General features: G+C 44.6%; 1 protein-coding gene across 2 annotated transcripts in view; it reads right to left on the bottom strand.

Annotated features, from left to right (window-relative positions):
- Positions 1–17,597, bottom strand: part of LOC122901013 (dynamin binding protein) — a 72,049-nt gene that overhangs the window by 29,347 nt on the left and 25,105 nt on the right. The window contains exon 1 of one of the 2 annotated variants that reach the window (XM_044240302.1): positions 12,444–13,816. The exons of the other annotated variant lie outside the window; for it this stretch is intronic. Coding sequence (XP_044096237.1) covers positions 12,444–13,602 — 1,159 coding nt within the window. The 5' untranslated portion in view covers positions 13,603–13,816. Of the gene's footprint in view, positions 1–12,443; positions 13,817–17,597 lie in introns of those variants that run through there. 2 annotated transcript variants of the gene reach the window in all.

The raw sequence follows: 17,597 nt of genomic DNA on the forward strand, positions 1-17,597 counted from the left end.
ATGCAGTGGGGAAGGTAGAGGGAGAGGGAGAAGCAGGCTCCCCACTGAGCAGGGAGCCGACTGGGGGCTCAAACCTGGGATCCTGGGATCATGACTTGAGCCAAAGGCAGATGCTTAACTGACTGAGCCACCCAGGCACCCCTACTTTCTCTACTTCTTAAAATAAAAAAAGTCAAACTTTTTAAGTCAGAAGTTTACTTTTAGGAAGATATTATACATCAGTAGTTAGACAAATGCACAAGATGCAGAGGCAGGGATATTCTCCAATGTGTTAAAAAAATTCAGAACGACCGAAGCAGAAACAGCCAAACTTTCTCCCCAAAAGGAACTGGTTAAATAAATTACGGCATATCTGTATGACAAAACAGTATTATAGCCAGGGAGATACAGATTTTTATTTAACATGGAATGTTGTCTGTGTGTGGTTAAATGGAAAAAGCGTACACCAAGAGTTTATGAACAAACTGCGATTTAGTTAAAAAGGGAAAATACTTTCAGTGCGTATATGTGAAAATGAGAAAGTCTTGGCAGAGATGGAAGTGGTGATTTTTTTTTCCTTTCTTGGGCTGTGTTTTCTAGTATTTCTACAGTGAACATGTAACGCTGATATGACAAAGAGTAAAAAGGTGGAGGAGAGAACATTTGCTATAAAATGAGAATATTCTAACACCAACAGTTCTCAATTACTCTGTTAATCCATTGCAAACTCTTTCTTCACTTTTTAATGATCTGAGGTCTCTTTGCTGGCCCCATCCCTGTAGACTGCGGGAGACAGTGGGTCAGGAAATGCTGCTTAAGTAACAACACGACAGTCTCCCGAGCAGGCTGTCTTTGTAAATTTGCTCATCTTCCCCAGGCCCAACCGGGGCAATCAGAAATCCTAGTTTTCCCGCATTTCTTGCCACTCCAGACAGGCCACCCAGCCCCCACCCTGTCTTTACCTTTAGCACCTGCAACACTCAGGGCCACCCAGCTTCAGCGAGGAATTGATCCCCTTTAGGTCCTAAATCTCAAAGGCAACTGAAAAAACTTTCCCTGTGGCCTTTGCTCTGTAACTGCCACTACTTTGGCAAGTAGCCTCTAGCACAGTCCCTGCTGGGAGGGTTTCCACCAAGGGGAACTCAGCTCAAAACTTCTCATTTGCCCCTTCCTTTTTCTAGATCCTATCCGGGTCTTGGGAAGAGCCAAGGAGTCAGGTGCACCGTATCCAAGTCTGCATCTTCCTATACTGCTAGGCTGGGAAGTTTAATTCTAGGACCAACTCAAGCACCATTTTTGAATACTTACCAATACACATCACTCCTAGAGGGGTGTGTTGCTGGTGGGACAGCACTATTGTTACTTAATCTTTAGGCAGCAGAAGTGGAATTATCAAGAGAGCAAAAACAGTTTTCATAAAATAGCTCACCAAGAATAAATTATTGAGTAAGCAGATATTGATTATAATCAGCCCCCCCCAAAAAAACCCTATATACGAAAAGCTTTATTATCCAAACACACACACACCTGATGTTATATTTACCAAGTCTCTTGAGGGAAGTTATTATTGCCCTCATTTTACAAATGAGGAAACAGGGACACAAAGCATTGACATGGCTGGTGTGTGACCACAGGGCTGAGACAGCTGCATTTTCAAATCCAGCATCCACAGCCTGTGCTTCCCATGAGGGGTCAAGGTCTGTCTGGATTATAGGTCTTCTTCCTACGCACATGGCCATGCCTGGCATTATAGTTCCAATTTTAATCATGACACCACGGTGATGTTTCAAAATTTGCTCATGTCCGAGCCCCTCTGGCTATTTTTCTATCCTACCCTATAAAACTAGACTTTGCAGCTTCTGTGAGGTAGTTAACTTTTATTCCTTCCACTTGCTCTCATAGTATTTTACGTATCCTTTATAAATGAGCATTCCCCCACAATCAATTTCCCTGAATCATAATCCTATTCAAGTTCTAGCTACAAAACTGTATGAATATTTAATAGGGAGCTACCAAGCAGAGTGTTAGGCCATTGGGCAAGTAGAAAAAGTTGAAATGCCCTCAAAAGCTTTCCTTAGTCTCATCGGGAAAGTTATGTCATCTCTCCTGAGTTCAGGAATAGTAAATGGAATAGGGAATAGTAACTTAAAGTTACTCCCATTTGATTTAATGAATCTACTTGAACAGGCAAAACATAAATTCATGAAACAAACGAATAATGCAAAATAGAATCAACTTAAACATTAAGGGCTTTGGTTATATTTATTAGAATATAAATATATTTTATATTTATATAAATAAATAAAAGGTCCTTGCTGCCGTTATTATGGAACTCAGTGATGCCAACTTCCAGTATATGTTCCCTTCCTCATCCTTGAACGTGACAAGCCCAGCTTGTCTTTCTCCTCACCTTCTGTCCTTTAAGTCCAGGTAGATGTAAGCCTCTCTAATCCCTGCATTGGTCTTTTCCCTAAACTTCCCTTCTTGAGAAGCAATACAAAATAATACACACGAGGGCACCTGGGTGGCTCAGTGGGTTAAAGCCTCTGCCTTCAGCTCAGGTCATGATCCCAGGGTCCTGGGATCGAGCCCCACATCGGGCTCTCTGGTTGGCAGGGAGCCTGCTTCCCACTCTCTCTCTGCCTGCCTCTCTGCCTACTTGTGATCTCTCTCTCTCTCTCTGTGTCAAATAAATAAATAAAGTCTTCAAAATAATATGTACCATTTTATCTTTTTTTTTCTTTTTAACAGCCCCAAGTCATATTTATTCTAGGAGTATGATGCCGGTTCAACTTTTGAAAATCAAACAATGTAATTTACCACATCAACAGGCAAAGGAAGAAAAATCATAGGACCAAGTCAATTGACAGGGGGGAAAATACATTTGAAAAAAATCCAACATCCATTTATTGTAATAAATAGGAAAAAGGAAATAGGAAAACTAGGACTAGAGTGCAGTTATCTCAACTTGGAACAGAACATGTATTAAAACCCTACCTACTGTTTAGTGAACCTATTCCGTGCCCCAAATATAGAATATTCCATTTGACAACACACATTCACTGAGTACCCTGACATCCCAACTTACTAGGTTCTGGAAATACTCTCTTTACCATCATCACAAAGCTTAGATGCTACTGGACTTCTGTACCTAATGTGTATACCTAATCCATAGGATTTAGCACAGCAAGTGGCACTTAATAAATGGCAACAATCATTGTAACTTAGAGTGCCCTGAGCATTACTCTGCTATTGTTGGGATACAAGACATTATCCAAAGATATTTTAGAAATCATGAACTATCTTAAGTTTTATGAAAATTTTGGTTAAAATTTAGGACCTGTGGCACTGGGGATAAATGAGGTTTCCATCCTCCTCTAAGCCGGGCAGAGGCTGGAGACCAAAAAAATTGAATTTCCTATCTCCAAATCACTGAGGAAAATTAAAGAAATTCTACCATATTTTTCATCTAAGTATTGCTGTGAGGTCAGCACTAAGTAGAAACATCTTCACATTTCAGTAGATGCTAAGATGCACATTTTTTTCACATTTTAACATCTCTAAAAGCAAGATGTGTTTTCCAATAGTGTGTTAAAGTTTAATTAGATGTTGTCTTTTTAGTGGTACCTAAACTTTTTCAATATCTTACAATAGATGGTGTTTTAGAGTCAATGAAACATAATATATTCCATCAGCCTCCTCTCAGTTCACAATTAGAAGCTATGGGTTTCTTGATATGGTGGAATGAGGTCCACTGTGGAACCGTGTATGCAAACGTGTCCGTTCCCACCAGTAATCACTGTGCGTGGGCACGATTACAGCCTGATGGTCATGCCCAGTGTGGGCACTGCCTGGTTTCTCGGGAAGTACCAATTTGGAAAATTCTGGGGCATCTACTCTGTGGGTGAGTCAAGTTCCTGGGTTCTCAATTTGACATCCTATTTAAGGCCAGGCCTGCCGTGGTTTTGCAAGTTAGCTGCTTTGATTCACCGGTCCTCCCACTGCGCCCTCTAACATCCTCTGGTCTGCATGAAAGATGGTCCTCAAGAGCTCTTCTTCCTATCCACCCCCAACAGCTTGCCTTTCCTTAAGATCTCTTGCTTTTACAGAGACCTGCCATCACCCCAGGCCAATCTTCCTATGTTGCTGATGAAACACTCTACAAAGACAATTTAGGGGATGGCTTGTGGAGAAAACAGACAACCTAGCTTGAGGACACAGCTCCTGATGCCAGGGCAAGGTCTCTGGGTTTGGTGGGCATCTACCAGACTGGATCATTCCAAACTCAGAAGGGCCTTATTTCCTCTCAGGCTTCAGTCATCTCCTAATCTTTGGGTAAATATGGCCCCCCCAGATATGTCTTTTGCCTCGACATATTAACCCTTTCCTTCTCCTTTCCCTCCTGCCTACCCATCTGTCCTCCAATAAGCAACACCACCCTGATTGTAAAAAGTAAGCACAGGAAAGCTTTGTCCAACTCTGTGACCCCTCACATACAGTCACAGGTCTTTGATTCTTTTTGCCAAAGGTCTTGAAAGAGTGATCTTCATGCACTCCTTCTATGACACCATCCCCCATAGAAATCCTCTGAAAGTAATTCTGAGTATCACTATAACATCAACATTGTCTTTTCAGTCAACCAATAACCTCCTCAACAAATCCAACAGAATTTCCCTGGGGCTCTTCAAAGCATTGGTCATTCTCTCTTACTTTAAATTCTCTGGTTTTCCATCACCAAAGGCAAACAAAAATGAACTATTGGGACTTCATCAAGACCAAAGGCTTTGCACAGCAAAGAAAACAGTCAACAAAACCAAAAGACAACCCACAGAATGGGAGGAGATATTTGCATATGACATATCAGATAAATGGCTAGTATCCAATCGATAAAGAACTTATCAAACTCAACACCCAAAGAACAAAGAATCCAATCAAGAAATGGGCAGAAGACATGAACAGACATATGTGCAAAGAAAACATTCAAAAGGCCGACATGTGAAAAAGTACTTAACATCACTTGGTATCAGGGAAATACAAATCAAAACCACAATGAGATACCACCTCACACCAGTCAGAATGGCTAAAATTAACCAGTCAGGAAATGACAGATGCTGGCGAGGATGTGGAAAAAGGGGAACCCTCCTACACTGTTGGTGGGAATGCAAGCTGGTGCACCCACTCTATAAAACAGTATGGAGGTTCCTTAAAAAGTTGTAAATAGAGCTACCCTATGATCCAGCAATTGCATTACTGGGTATTTACCCTAAAGATACAAATGTAGTGATCTGAAGGGGCACGTGCCCGCCAATGTTTATAGCAGCAATGTCCACAATAGCCAAACTATGGAAAGAGTCCAGATGTCCATCAACAAATGAATGGATAAAGAAGATGTGGTATATATATACAATGGAATATTATCCAGCCATCAGAAAATGAAATCTTGCCATTTGCAACGACACTGATAGAACCAGAGGCTATTATGCTAAGCAAAATAAGTCAATCAGAGAAAGACAATTATCATATGATCTCACCGATAAGAGAAATTTGAGAAACAAGACAAAGAATTATAGGGGGAGAGAGGGAAAAGTGAAACAAGATGAAACCAGAGAGGGAGACAAACCATAAGAGACTCTTTATCACAGGAAACACACTGAGGGTTGCTGGAGGGGAGAAGGGTAGGAGGGATGGGGAGGTTGGGTGATGGATACTGGGGAGGGTGTATGGTATGGTGAGCGCTATGAATTGTTTAAGACTGATGAATCACAGACCTGTACCCCTGAAGCAAATAATACATTATATGCTAATAAAAAGTACATACATTGATGGTAAATTCTCTGGTTTTCTCCTGACCTCCTCACATGATCTTGCCCTATCCCTCCTCTGTCTGCCCCCAAACTGTGGCTCGGTTCTCAGACACCTGCTCTTCTCCCCAGTCACTCTTTGCCTCACAGAAGGCATCTACGCAGAGTTTCAGTGATTACATCTGAGAGGATGACGCAACCCATGCACGCCTAGCCCATCTTATTTCTCAAGCTCTGGTCAAAACTGCCATCTGGTTTCTGAGACTTCAGTACTCCAGTGCTCCCCACACTGTGTTTCTCTGTCACCACAATTATGTACCCTTGCTCATAAAGTTTCCCCAGATGGGAATGCTCCCCCTGCTTCTCTCTGCCTAGATCAACCTCCATTACTCTCTTGAGCTTTAGCTCAAGTTCAAACATCTTCCTAAAGCCTTCTCCCCTAACTCAGATAAGGACTGAGCTTTCCCCCTTCTGACTGTTCCTAGCATTCACTATCTAGATGGTACATTTCTGTACCATAGTACATGGTTGTTTTACATTTTACCTCTTCACCTGGTCTGTAAAGTCCTGTGTGTATACTGGGGAGTCGGGGGACACCCTTCTCTGGATACCCCCTGATGCTTGGTACAGCACTAAGTACAAGTACTGGCTACTCAATTCCTGTTGAACTGTAGTCAAAGGGGATGTGGGATCTCTGTGCTGGTGAAGCGACGGTGGCGGCTTATGTTTATTTAGCATTCCCACATGCCAGGCTCTACTGGACTGTTCAAGGTACATAGATATCTGTAAACTCACCTAATCTTCATAATACTGTCATGTAGTCATATCAGCTCGTTTTATTGATAAAGAAACTGCAGCTCGTGAGATTAAATTCTTTACACAAGCTTATACGGGTAGTAGGGCAAGTGGAGTAAAGGTATCTAACAGTTCCCCTGAAGGGACTTATAAAATTGTATTTTAACTATTTGTTTATATGCTGTCTTCTGTTCAAAACTGCAAGTGCCTGAAGGCTGGCACAAGTCTTATCTATCTTCTCCAGTGTCTCAGTGGGGACACAACTGGCACTCTGGACAGGACAATTCTTTATTGGGTAGGACAGGTCTACACACTGAAAACATTTTATATCCCTGGTCCTTGCCTTCTAAACAAGTAGTTCCTTGCACCTGCCACTGTGACAGCCAAAAGACACCTCCACCCAGTTCCAAATGCGGGGGTTGGTGTGGGCCAGCCACGCCTCAGAACTGGGGCACTCTAGAGCTCACCCCATTCCAAATGGGCGGGGCGGCAGTCCCCGTGGCAATGATTTACACCAGGTGACCCCCATCCCGGACACACCTGTACCATTCTGGGCCACGGGTTTGTACCTAGATCAATGAATAGTTAGTTCATATGATGAGGAGGAACTAAAACACACCAGCTGAATCACTTGTACTTGCTCTCCCCGGAATCTGAATTAGGATATCAGGCAGATTAGACAGGAACAGAAGCTGTAATAATGGCCCAAGGCAGTGGTGGGACAAGAGTCTGGTTCTGTGTAATCTAAAGTGAAGCGGGAGTAGAAACTATGAGTAAACGGGAAGTGTGAGTCTGCAACGAGAGAAGCAGACACTCAGGGAAATGCAAAAAACGTCAAGAGAAAGACGGTCCCTGAAGGAGAGAGAGAGAGAGAGAGAGAGGGAAGAGCTGGTCAGGAAGAGGACACCTGCTTCCAGCCAGCTTGCATTGGAGCAGGAGCCCCACCCCTCCTCAGGACCGTCAGGCAAGTGAGGTCTAACCAGACTCAACACACTCTCGTGAGCTAAAAATTGGGGAGTGGCTCATGCTTATAGTAACAGAATGACATTAGAGGGAGTGGCACAAAGTGCCCCAAGAACAGCCAAGCAGGTGAGTTACAGTGGTCCTACCGCCCCTACCTGCATTTCTGAGCATGGAACACCGGCATTACTGAGCGTGAAACCTATGGTCTGTTTTGCCAGTCATTTGTGACTCGGATGGGTACGCCCCTCATGGCACCTGCCACACTCACGGCTTTCAATCAGCTATGACATCAGCCAGGATGAAAAGCTAATGTCTTGGACAGACTGGCAGACATTTTATTCCAACAGTTTGAATACAGTCTGAATCCAGCCTACAAAGGTATCATGTTCGTACACCTACAATGAAAAGAAAGAAACCTTGCCCCACAGAGTACTAAAACCTGAACTATGTGTGTAATATGGGCAAAAATGCCTTCAAGTCTATGCTGCTTTTTCTCATCTTGGGAGAAAAAAAAAAGCCACACGCACACAAGATTTTCCTGGATTCTGTTGTTTCACTACAATTACTGTCCAGACTTTAAAGGAATTGCTTCTCTATCTTCATCACTACTTCCCTCCTAAACTCCTTGTAATGTGCTCTGGGCCTTGGTGGCACCTCTTCCTCACTCTATCTGCCAAATGCAAGGTCTTTCTTTGGCCCACACCCCTCCCCTATTTCTGCAGCGCATCACTCTGGCTACCGCCCCCTCCATTTGAAGTCCCTCCTTCAACACCCCTAATGCAACACTTTTCTGCTTTTCTAAGTTCACTGACGTGGAAGGAACTTATAGTTGTGCTTCTGACTTCAACCCTGAGAGCACTGGTCTGGGTTTCAGGAGACCCTGGTTCAGCTCCTAAGCTAAGGACTTTGGACAAACGTTTCAATTTCTCTGCGCTCCATCTCTTCGGTTACAGAAACAATGGGTCAGCTTTAAGTGTTTTTCAAACATTTTTTAACTGTGGTTGCCACACTTTACACTGTGATTCAACATATACATAACACATAAGACGTGTGTGTGTATGCGTACACTCACACACAAAAGTATGACATACATACATACTTTTACTACATCAGATGTGCTATGACATTTTCTATTTACTTCTACTTTATTTTTCAAAAATGCTAGTTGAGGGGCACCTGGGTGGCTCAGTGGGTTCAGCTTCTGCCTTTGGTTCAGGTCATGATCCCAGGGTCCTGGGATCGAGCCCCAAATAGGGCTCTCTGCTCAACGGGGAGCCTGCTTTCTTCTCTCTCTCTGCCTGCCTCTCTGCCTACTTGTGATCTCTCTCTTGAATGATAAATAAAAATCTTTTTTAAAAAATGCTAGTTGAAACCCACCAAATAGACTTTAAGACCCAGTCTTGATGGTTACCCATTATTTATAAAACATGGGACTTGCTGATATATAGTCATACAGGATTTGACTGTAATCCTCCAACCCTGGACCTCCAAGCCTTGACTCTCACCTGGATTCCAGTGTCCTATTTCTCTCTGGAAGACTCCTTCACTCCAATATCCTAATATCATGTAACTCAGTTAACATGGAATTCGAAGCACCAAGTCCTTTCCCCATTATAACCACTTCTGTTACTAGCAAGTGCAAAACCTTCCTGCTGACTCTTGGTCTAGCAATGGGAGCTCAGCTCTTACATCGTTACCAAGCTCCCTGTTGAGAACTATTAGCAACTCTGGGTAAGGCATTTTCCTAAATTAACTATGTGAAAGGCGCTGAAAAGCAACCAAAATCAGGCTGAAACTAGAGGGGATAAGACTTGAAACAAGGGAAGCAAACTAGGTTAAGATTCATATTTTCCCAATTCATATCCCCTGAAGTTAATCCCTAGTCTTCCAGAATGTGGGGGGAAATAAAGCAAAAACGTTAACAATTAACGTTATTAAACGCTGGCAATTTTCTTGAGCTGAAGAGGCAAAGGCTCGCATGTGGGGCTGTGAAGTGTTTAGATATTATGGGAGATGTCTGGAAAAGAAGGAGCCACGCAGACAGCAGCCCGAGATCTGTGCAGAAATTCCCCTCAAATCCCTGAACGCTGCCTGCAGGTGCTGAGACTCCAGGAAGCCGGCAGAAAGCAGGAACAGCAGGACGCCAAAGAGCCCAGTAGATACTCATTCACAACTGTCTGGGGCTAAGAAGACGCCGCCTGAAATGTGAGTCCCTTCAACTTAGGAGGTTCAATAAACACTCTGGTTTTCCACGGAAACCTCAAAAGAGCCTTACCTTAGGACTAAGGCCCGCCTCCCAGGACGAGGGGCCACACCCTAGGACTAAGGGCAAAGAGACCTGCCCTAACAACAGGTAAGACTGAGGCTGTCATAGGAGAATGACTGATAAGGCAGGTGAGGGAAGGGACACGTCCTGATAGAAGGACCTGGTTTCTAGCTCAAGAGACAGGCTGGAGCAGCCATTAAATGGGGCTTTGTTTCTCGAATGGGGGGGGGGAGTGGAAGAGGCAGAGGGGACAGGGCACTCCCCTTGGGTAATCACACCTGCAGACACAGGGTCTGAGGGCAGATGTCCCATGGTGGGGGGCGTCCATCTGGATCTCAGGAGAGAGGAGACCTGGAAGTGACAGGCTGGCGGAGCAAATGATAGGGGGAGGGGAGGTGGGTCACCAAGAGAAAAAGAACTCATAATTTATGAGCACCTACTATGTTCCAGGAATGTCATTAAGTGCTTTATTTATGTTCTCACACCAACACAGGTAGTATTAGCCTCATTTTATAAATAAGGAATCCAAAGCTCAGAGAGGTTAGGTAATTCACCTGATGTTACATTATTAATAAATGATGGGGCTGAGATGTGAACTCAGGGCAGAAGACTGACTCCCACACTTGTTTCTTTCTTTTTTTTTTTTTTTTTTTTAAAGGATCCCCTGTCCTTTTATTATTTTTTAAATTTATTTTATTTATTTACTTTTTAAAGATTTTATTTATTTATTTGACGTAGAGAAAGAGATCACAAGTAGGCAGAGAGGCAGGCAGAGGGAAAGGGGGAAGCAGGCTCCCTGCTGAGCAGAGAGCCTGATGTGGGACTCGATTCCAGGACCCTGAGATCATGACCTGAGCCGAAGGCAGAGGCTTTAACCCATTGAGCCACCCAGGCGCCCCCACTTGTTTCTTTCTTGAATTACATGTTGTTAACTGTAACATTCGGGAAGGGCAGTGGTGTGTGTGTGTGTGTGTGTGTGTGTGTGAGTGTAAGACAGCCAGCAAAGTATGGTAGAAAGCAAAAGGGTTTTCGGGCAGACTAAGATTCTGTTACAGGTTAAGGAGGATTCTAGAGGTACAAAAAAGGGGTGACAACTGAGTGAAATACGAACGCACCATCAAAACTCCAGTCCTCGAATACAGAGAGAGTTCTGAAACTGGAAATGACAGAAGGTGGGACTGAGCTACTGTTAGAGAGATCACAGGGCAAATTTCACCACTCTGGAGAGAAGGGTTTGACTCTCGTTAAGTCAGAGAGAGTCAAACACATTTATTACACTTAAGAGGCTTAATACAATAAGGAACTAAAGATAGGAAACAAAGTTCATCTAAGGAACGGATGTGGGGAAAGGGAATAGGACCAATACAAGGAATCATAGAACCACTTGTGTGTGTAGGTGGGTGGGTGGGTGGTGGTGGCTGTTGTTGTTGTTTTGAGCTGGAAGGAATTTAGAGGTCATTCAATCCCTATCATCTCAGAGCAAAAATGCATCTAGAAAAAGTGGCTAGCTGCTAAATACCTCAGTCTCCCAACTAAAACCAGGTAGGTTTCATTCTTATCTTTACAAATGCAGGTGGGGAGCCTGATTTATCCAAAACAATGTCCTGGAAATTCTAGTTTAGCCCAGGCTGTGCTGGAAAACCACAGGATAAACCACCAGCAGTTAGGGGATGTCAGACCAGGGACTTGCCGTGCCCCCGCCAAGAGTGAACATATTCTGAAGATCTCGGCGAGAGACTTTCCACTTAGGAGGAAAGGTGTGCAATAGATTTTCTAGATCCTTCACATTTTCTGACTCTAACCCTTATCTTCTGGTCATAACCTACACTCCCCCAAATTGGCAACCAGAAAGTTGGCCTGGCAGGAGAATAGCACATACATAATAAAAATAAAGGTTTAAGAGAGAGTCCAGAAATTATAAAAAACAACAACAAAATAAAACAAACATAGTTCATTTCAGAGACCTGGAGAAGATAAGCTGGCAAGAAAGAAAGAACCTCTATATCACAAAAGACTCAATTAATACTCATGTTACAGATAACTCAGTTTAGGGCTAAAGGAGATGGAGTAATTTGAATATACAAAGCATTGTGTGCTTGAACAAAGCACTATGCAGAATATCATCTTCTGATTTCCAGAAGAGTTGTAGTGCTCATCATTCACACAAGATTCCTGAATGTCAAGAAATGAACACTCTATAAAACAAGTTAAATCTTCTTTTCCCTAATGTCTACACTATAGGAATTGAAAGAAGGAAAATAAATTATCTCTTGGTGCCTCGATAATGAACTTGCCATCCCCAGAAGACCAAAAAAAAAAAAAAATACAGTAAGAATGGAAAGATATTTAGGATTAGAGATGCCTGAAAAAACCGAGAACGGAAAGGAAAGTTCCCATGAGAATAGGGTCTCCTTCTGGAGGCCACGGTGCATATGTATAGCACTGTATTCGGTCTTGCTCCATGAAGTGCCTCCCAAAAGGATTAAATCTCTAAGGCTGTTCTCATTCAAGACACACTTAAATAAGAATTTCCAGGGTCAGTTTCCTTAAGTGCATGAGTGTTCCTAGTACCTGGTATAACCACCCCTTTTATCCATTTTCATGTTGTATCCTTCTCAAAAGGATGGCTGAGTTCATACCTTGGGTTTTCTTTCTGTTTTGCACAAATTCTGAGCGCCTCAGGCTGCTGGGGGCTGTGCGGCGGTAGCAACTATTCCTTTTCCAAGTCTCGAGGCCATTTCTTTTCTTCTCTTCCTCAAAATGCCAAGTATTCTTCCCTAACCAAGGGCCCTGAACAATGCCACCGTGGTGTTCTCCCGGGTCCCTTCTCATCCGCCGATCCTGCAGACTATCCGGGAATGTGCCTCTGCTCCCAAGCGCTGTCTTTCCTGCTTTGTCAATACCATTATCCTCCCAATTCTTCATCTGATGCACAGAATCTGTCCCTCTGTAATTCAGAAATTTATACTCACAGTTTGCAAATACAGTATCGTAGCCTTTATTTTCCATATCAAAGTCACTGGGAGCCAGCGCGTGACTCTTTGCTTTGGGACAGATTTTACCATTTTGATAAACCTTTCTGTCCCTTTCATAGTACTTGACAAATTCTTTACCTTCATTCACTCCATCCAAATCTGGGAAGTCCACAGACCGACCCTTAGTATAATTCCCAGGAACCTGACATAAATTGTTGTGGTTTCTATAATAAAAATTAGCTTCTTCATAATCCTCAGGATTATAATTAAAATTCCTGTGGTCCATGTGCCACTTTTCAGGTTGACCACAATTCCCCCCAGAATCATCCAAACCACTGGGGCGAGTGCACCATTCTTTGGAGACCTCAGGATCACCATTCAGATTCTGACCATCTGGGTGGCCATTCACGTCCCCATACCCTCCAGCTTTCCAGCTTTCTGGGCTGCCTGTAAGCCAGTTACCCTTAGTCCCTGGGCTCAGATTCCCATAATCCATGTTTTCTGAGTTCTTATAACCATCACAATTCTGAGCCGTACTTCCGTAGTTCATACAGTCCTTTCTACTTTCTTCCGCTTCCCCACAGTCCTCGTAGCTTGGTTCACTCTGCTCAAAAGCCCAGTATCCACAATGCCTTTTTCTGTAGGGCCGATTCTGCCCCAAGGTCCAATGTCTGGAATCCAAGCTGCCTTCTCTGTAAAGCCAATCCAGCCCTGTAAGGTCCCTCTTCTGTAGACTCCTGTGGTCTTCATACTCCCAGCTGGAACCCCAGTGCCCTTTCTTCTCTGCTTCTCTTTCTTCTCTAACTTCATGGGTCTCACACATGTTTGGTGTGCGTAAAGACGGGTGTTTTACTTCCTTCTTCCATGGGCCTGGGCGGGGCTGAAATGTGGACAGGTGCAGGTTAGCCTGAGGCTGTATCCGTCCTTCTGAAAATGTCTCCCAAGTTGTCTGAGACACTCTTCTTGCTCCTCCAGCTGGAGCACAGAGAGATGTGGAGCTATTTTAACCTCAGGATCCAATCAGGAAGCTGCTATATCTTTCCCCACAGAGGCCAGAAGATAATTAGTAACCAGTGTTCATGTGATTGGAGTTGGCAGCTTTGTTCGGTGTTTCCCTCAAGCTGGTCAAACTGGCTTGGCTGCTTTCTATGCTGAAGGTAGAAGCATTCTGCTGCTTTCTATGCTGAAGGTAGAAGCATTCTGCTGAAAGGTCTTGCAGAAAAATGCCGAGTGAGGGAGAACAGCCCCCTTTAAAAGCCCAAGGTAAGGTCCCATAGCTCTTCTGCCTCTTTAGGTATTTCAGTCATCAACCAGTGGTATAAGTCATGTTTTCATGCACAGCTCAGCACAACATATGGACGCTCCCCATCCTCCAAGTTGGGCTTTCTACTCCCTGGACATTTGAAACTCTGTGGATCTCCCTTAGTGAGAGGCAGAACTCTTCCTCCTTTAAGAGTTTGCTTTTTATGGGAGTCAAGTTACCAGCTGGCATACACTCAAATCACAAGTGGTTTCCACTCCCACCTGTAGACGCATGGGGACATCCCACTGGAGCAAGAAAGAGAACTTCCTTTTTACTCCAATTGGGTGTATGGATCATTTTCAAACTGTCCCCTAGAAGAACGTAGTTACGTAGGCTTTCCCACTTTCCTTGATACTTGCCATGACAGAGAAGCACGAAGACCATTTCCTAAAAATCTCTTTCCTATCCAATCATCCAGCATATTCAGGAACTGGGGAAGAATGTTAGAAAGCAGAAAGGTACAGATAAAAATACCTATTTGAATCAAGAAACATTAGATAGGCACCCATTATAGGTGAGGTATTGTAGAAGAGAGAAAACATGGGCAAGTTAGCCTCTGCCTCTTGCAATGCAGGAGCAACACTCAAAGGAAAATCCAATGTGACCAGCTCTGTAACAAACACAGATGGCTTTGGCGATGGAGCAGAGTCCTGCTGGGGTAACTGGAGATTTTGCAGAAGGGGTGGCTTTTGAGCAATGCCTTCAAGCATGAGCAGAATTTCCACAGAATTACGAAATGGGGAACAGTTTGAAGGACAGAGTAAGTAGAAAAAATAACAGAAGATAAGGCCGGAGGGGTAGACTGGGGCAGATCCCAAAGGACCTGAATGCTGTTTACCTCATTCAAGGGGCAGTACCAGGCTCAGAGCCCGGCTTTGGTAAGATGACTCTTCTGGCTAGTGTGTCATCTACTGGATGCCCAGGAATGATGCCTTGAACCTTCACCTAATCCCTATTTGTGAAACAATACACAACATAACTATGAGGAGACCAGGATTATGCACTTTGTCAATAATATGTTTACTCTTGGACAAACCACTTACTCCCTCGGGGACTGAATCTACCTATATGTAAAATGAGACAGCTGATCCCCAGGACTCCCAGTTCTTCCAGTTATAAAAAATCAGTGGAGCTGCTTTCCTCACTACTTCTTTTTCCTTTCCTCAAATACCTAATGGGCCAGTAGGCACCTCTGGTCAGGTGACAGACGTGCTGCCCCAGTGATAGTCTCTGCTTCCTGTGGTTCTCGCCATCTTCCAGAGCAAGTCTCTCTCTCATCTCACCCATGTTACTTTATTATAGTTGTTTATCTCCATCTCTTACACTGAATGCTCTGTGCAGGCGGGAACCATGTCTAATTTATAGGCACGCGCTAGAGGAGAGGGCAAGCTAGCTTAGGGATTAAGAACGTACCTCTGTGAGCCCTGGGTGCGAGTCTGGCCCTTACCACTCACTGGCTGGATTATCTTGGGAAAGTTACTAAGCTCTCTGAGCCTGTGTTGTCATGCTTTCATCTTAAGCACAGAAGACATGACATTTCTGTGGAACATGATTCATTCTAAAAAGTATCATTATTGAGGAGTTCCTACTACCCGGAATTTGAGACATTTTTGTTCTGCCTCCCGCATATATCACGCAGGAACAGTTTACGAGTGTATCCCAAAACCAAGAAGTACGGAAGGCAGTAGAAGATCCTGGAACTTGCTCTGGCTTTGGGGATGTGGCATTGAGCCAAAACTCCCTTAGAATTCCTCTTCAGGAGGAAGATTTCAGACACTCTGAAATCATCACGGTATCTGGCAATCCTCCGGGACTTCGGGTACTCATCTTCAATGATCGTTTCTTTAAATGCCACCTACCTACCTACCTTCCTTCCTTTCTTCCTTTCTCTCTCTTTCTTCCTTCCTTTCTTCCTTTCTTTCTCTCTTTCTTTCTTTCTTTCTTTCTTTCTTTCTTTCTTTCAGTAAACTCTACCCCCAACGTGGGGCTCAAGCTCATGACCCCAAGACTCTCCAGACTGAGGCAGCCAAGAGCCCCTGCAGGATCCCCTGAGGACGCCCGGTGCTCAGCCTCATGCTTCACATCGAGGGTAACTGCGGCCACCGCCCCCATTCAGCGCAGTGACGGGGGTAGGGGCTCAGGGGTCTGGCTCCCCTCATTCATCACACCGATTTGCTCTAGGAGCCCCCCGCTGCGCCGCCGCCCAGTCTGCAGTCCCTGCACCCGCGCCCACTTGCACCTCAGTCCTCTCCCGAGCTCACTGCAGAGCCAGTCTCCTCTCTTTCACCCCGTCTGCTTTCCGGCTTTCAGCAAATGACTCCATCTCTGGCTTTGCCAGAATACTCTTCCTCGCTGGGATTTCTGTTTCCAGTCACTGGTCAGCGGCTTGAAGCAGGGGGGAGGGAAGCGAGCGGAGCTGGCCCGCCATTCTCTTGCGCTTCTCTCCCCTCAGCACCCTGCAGGCCCTGCAGCCACAGACCACTGGGGCTGTCTCCTCTGCTGACCACATGTGGGCTCGGAGCTCTCTGGCACACCTGCCCAGTGACACAGCTATGTGTTCTTGGGCCCTAGTCTGCTGTGGCTACCTTGTTTTCTGCCTTTTTCCTCTAGAAATCATTACCATTTCTTCATCCTTTCCCTATCATCTACCATCCTAGTGCGTTTGTACCCATACACTCTGCCTGCCCTCCTGTTCAAATGGAGAAACAGTCTCTGCTCTGACCAGGCCAATCTCTCCTCTGGTTCACTGGACCCCGCTCCCACCCAGCCCGTCAAGAGATGGCGTTCCAGCAGTTCCCCCCACCACTTCGGCTTCTTCAATGCATCCGCTCTAATGGATCAGTCCCACTCATTCGACTACCTGCTTCTCCTTGGCTAGCCCATCTTCCTGTCCTGCCGCTTGCAAACACCAGCATGTCCCGGGGCTTCTCCGAGATCTGCAATCACCTGGCACACAGCAGGACTGCGGGGAGCATGGATTTGACTAGAAATGTGTTTTCTGCCCTTACCCAGTACAACTGCCTCTTTGCCTAAGAAAGAGCTGTCAAGGAGACGGCTCTGGCTAAAGCTACTCAGAAGGAACAACCTCTGGTGGTGTGTACAGAGGGCCTGCAAATGAAGGAGAGGAAAGACCCCCTAAGACCTAAAGGTAAGTTCCCCGACAGAGGCAGGAAGGAAGCACGAATGAAAAGAGACAACTGGGAGAAGGGGAGGCAGGAGCAGGAGTCTGGGAGCACTGTAAAAGGAGAAAAAGGCTGGAATACAGGAAAATAAGAGGTGTTTGGGGGAAATCTGATATGCTCTGAAAGGCACGTATGCTTTTAATGTGACAGGCTGTGAGAAGCATTTACGTTCACCTAGTGGTGAACTTAAAGGGTTAGGAGTTAGGTGAGGGTTCAAATAGAGAAACTGGAACTTTGAGCATGAATGGGTAAGCGTCTTGGAAACTTGTGCAACTTCATGATAAGCTAGCCATCAGAAGTGGATCTGTGAGGAAGGGTTAAATATTTTTTCAA

The sequence above is a fragment of the Neovison vison genome, chromosome 2 (assembly GCF_020171115.1).
Source record: "Neovison vison isolate M4711 chromosome 2, ASM_NN_V1, whole genome shotgun sequence".
Lineage (NCBI taxonomy): Eukaryota > Metazoa > Chordata > Mammalia > Carnivora > Mustelidae > Neogale > Neogale vison.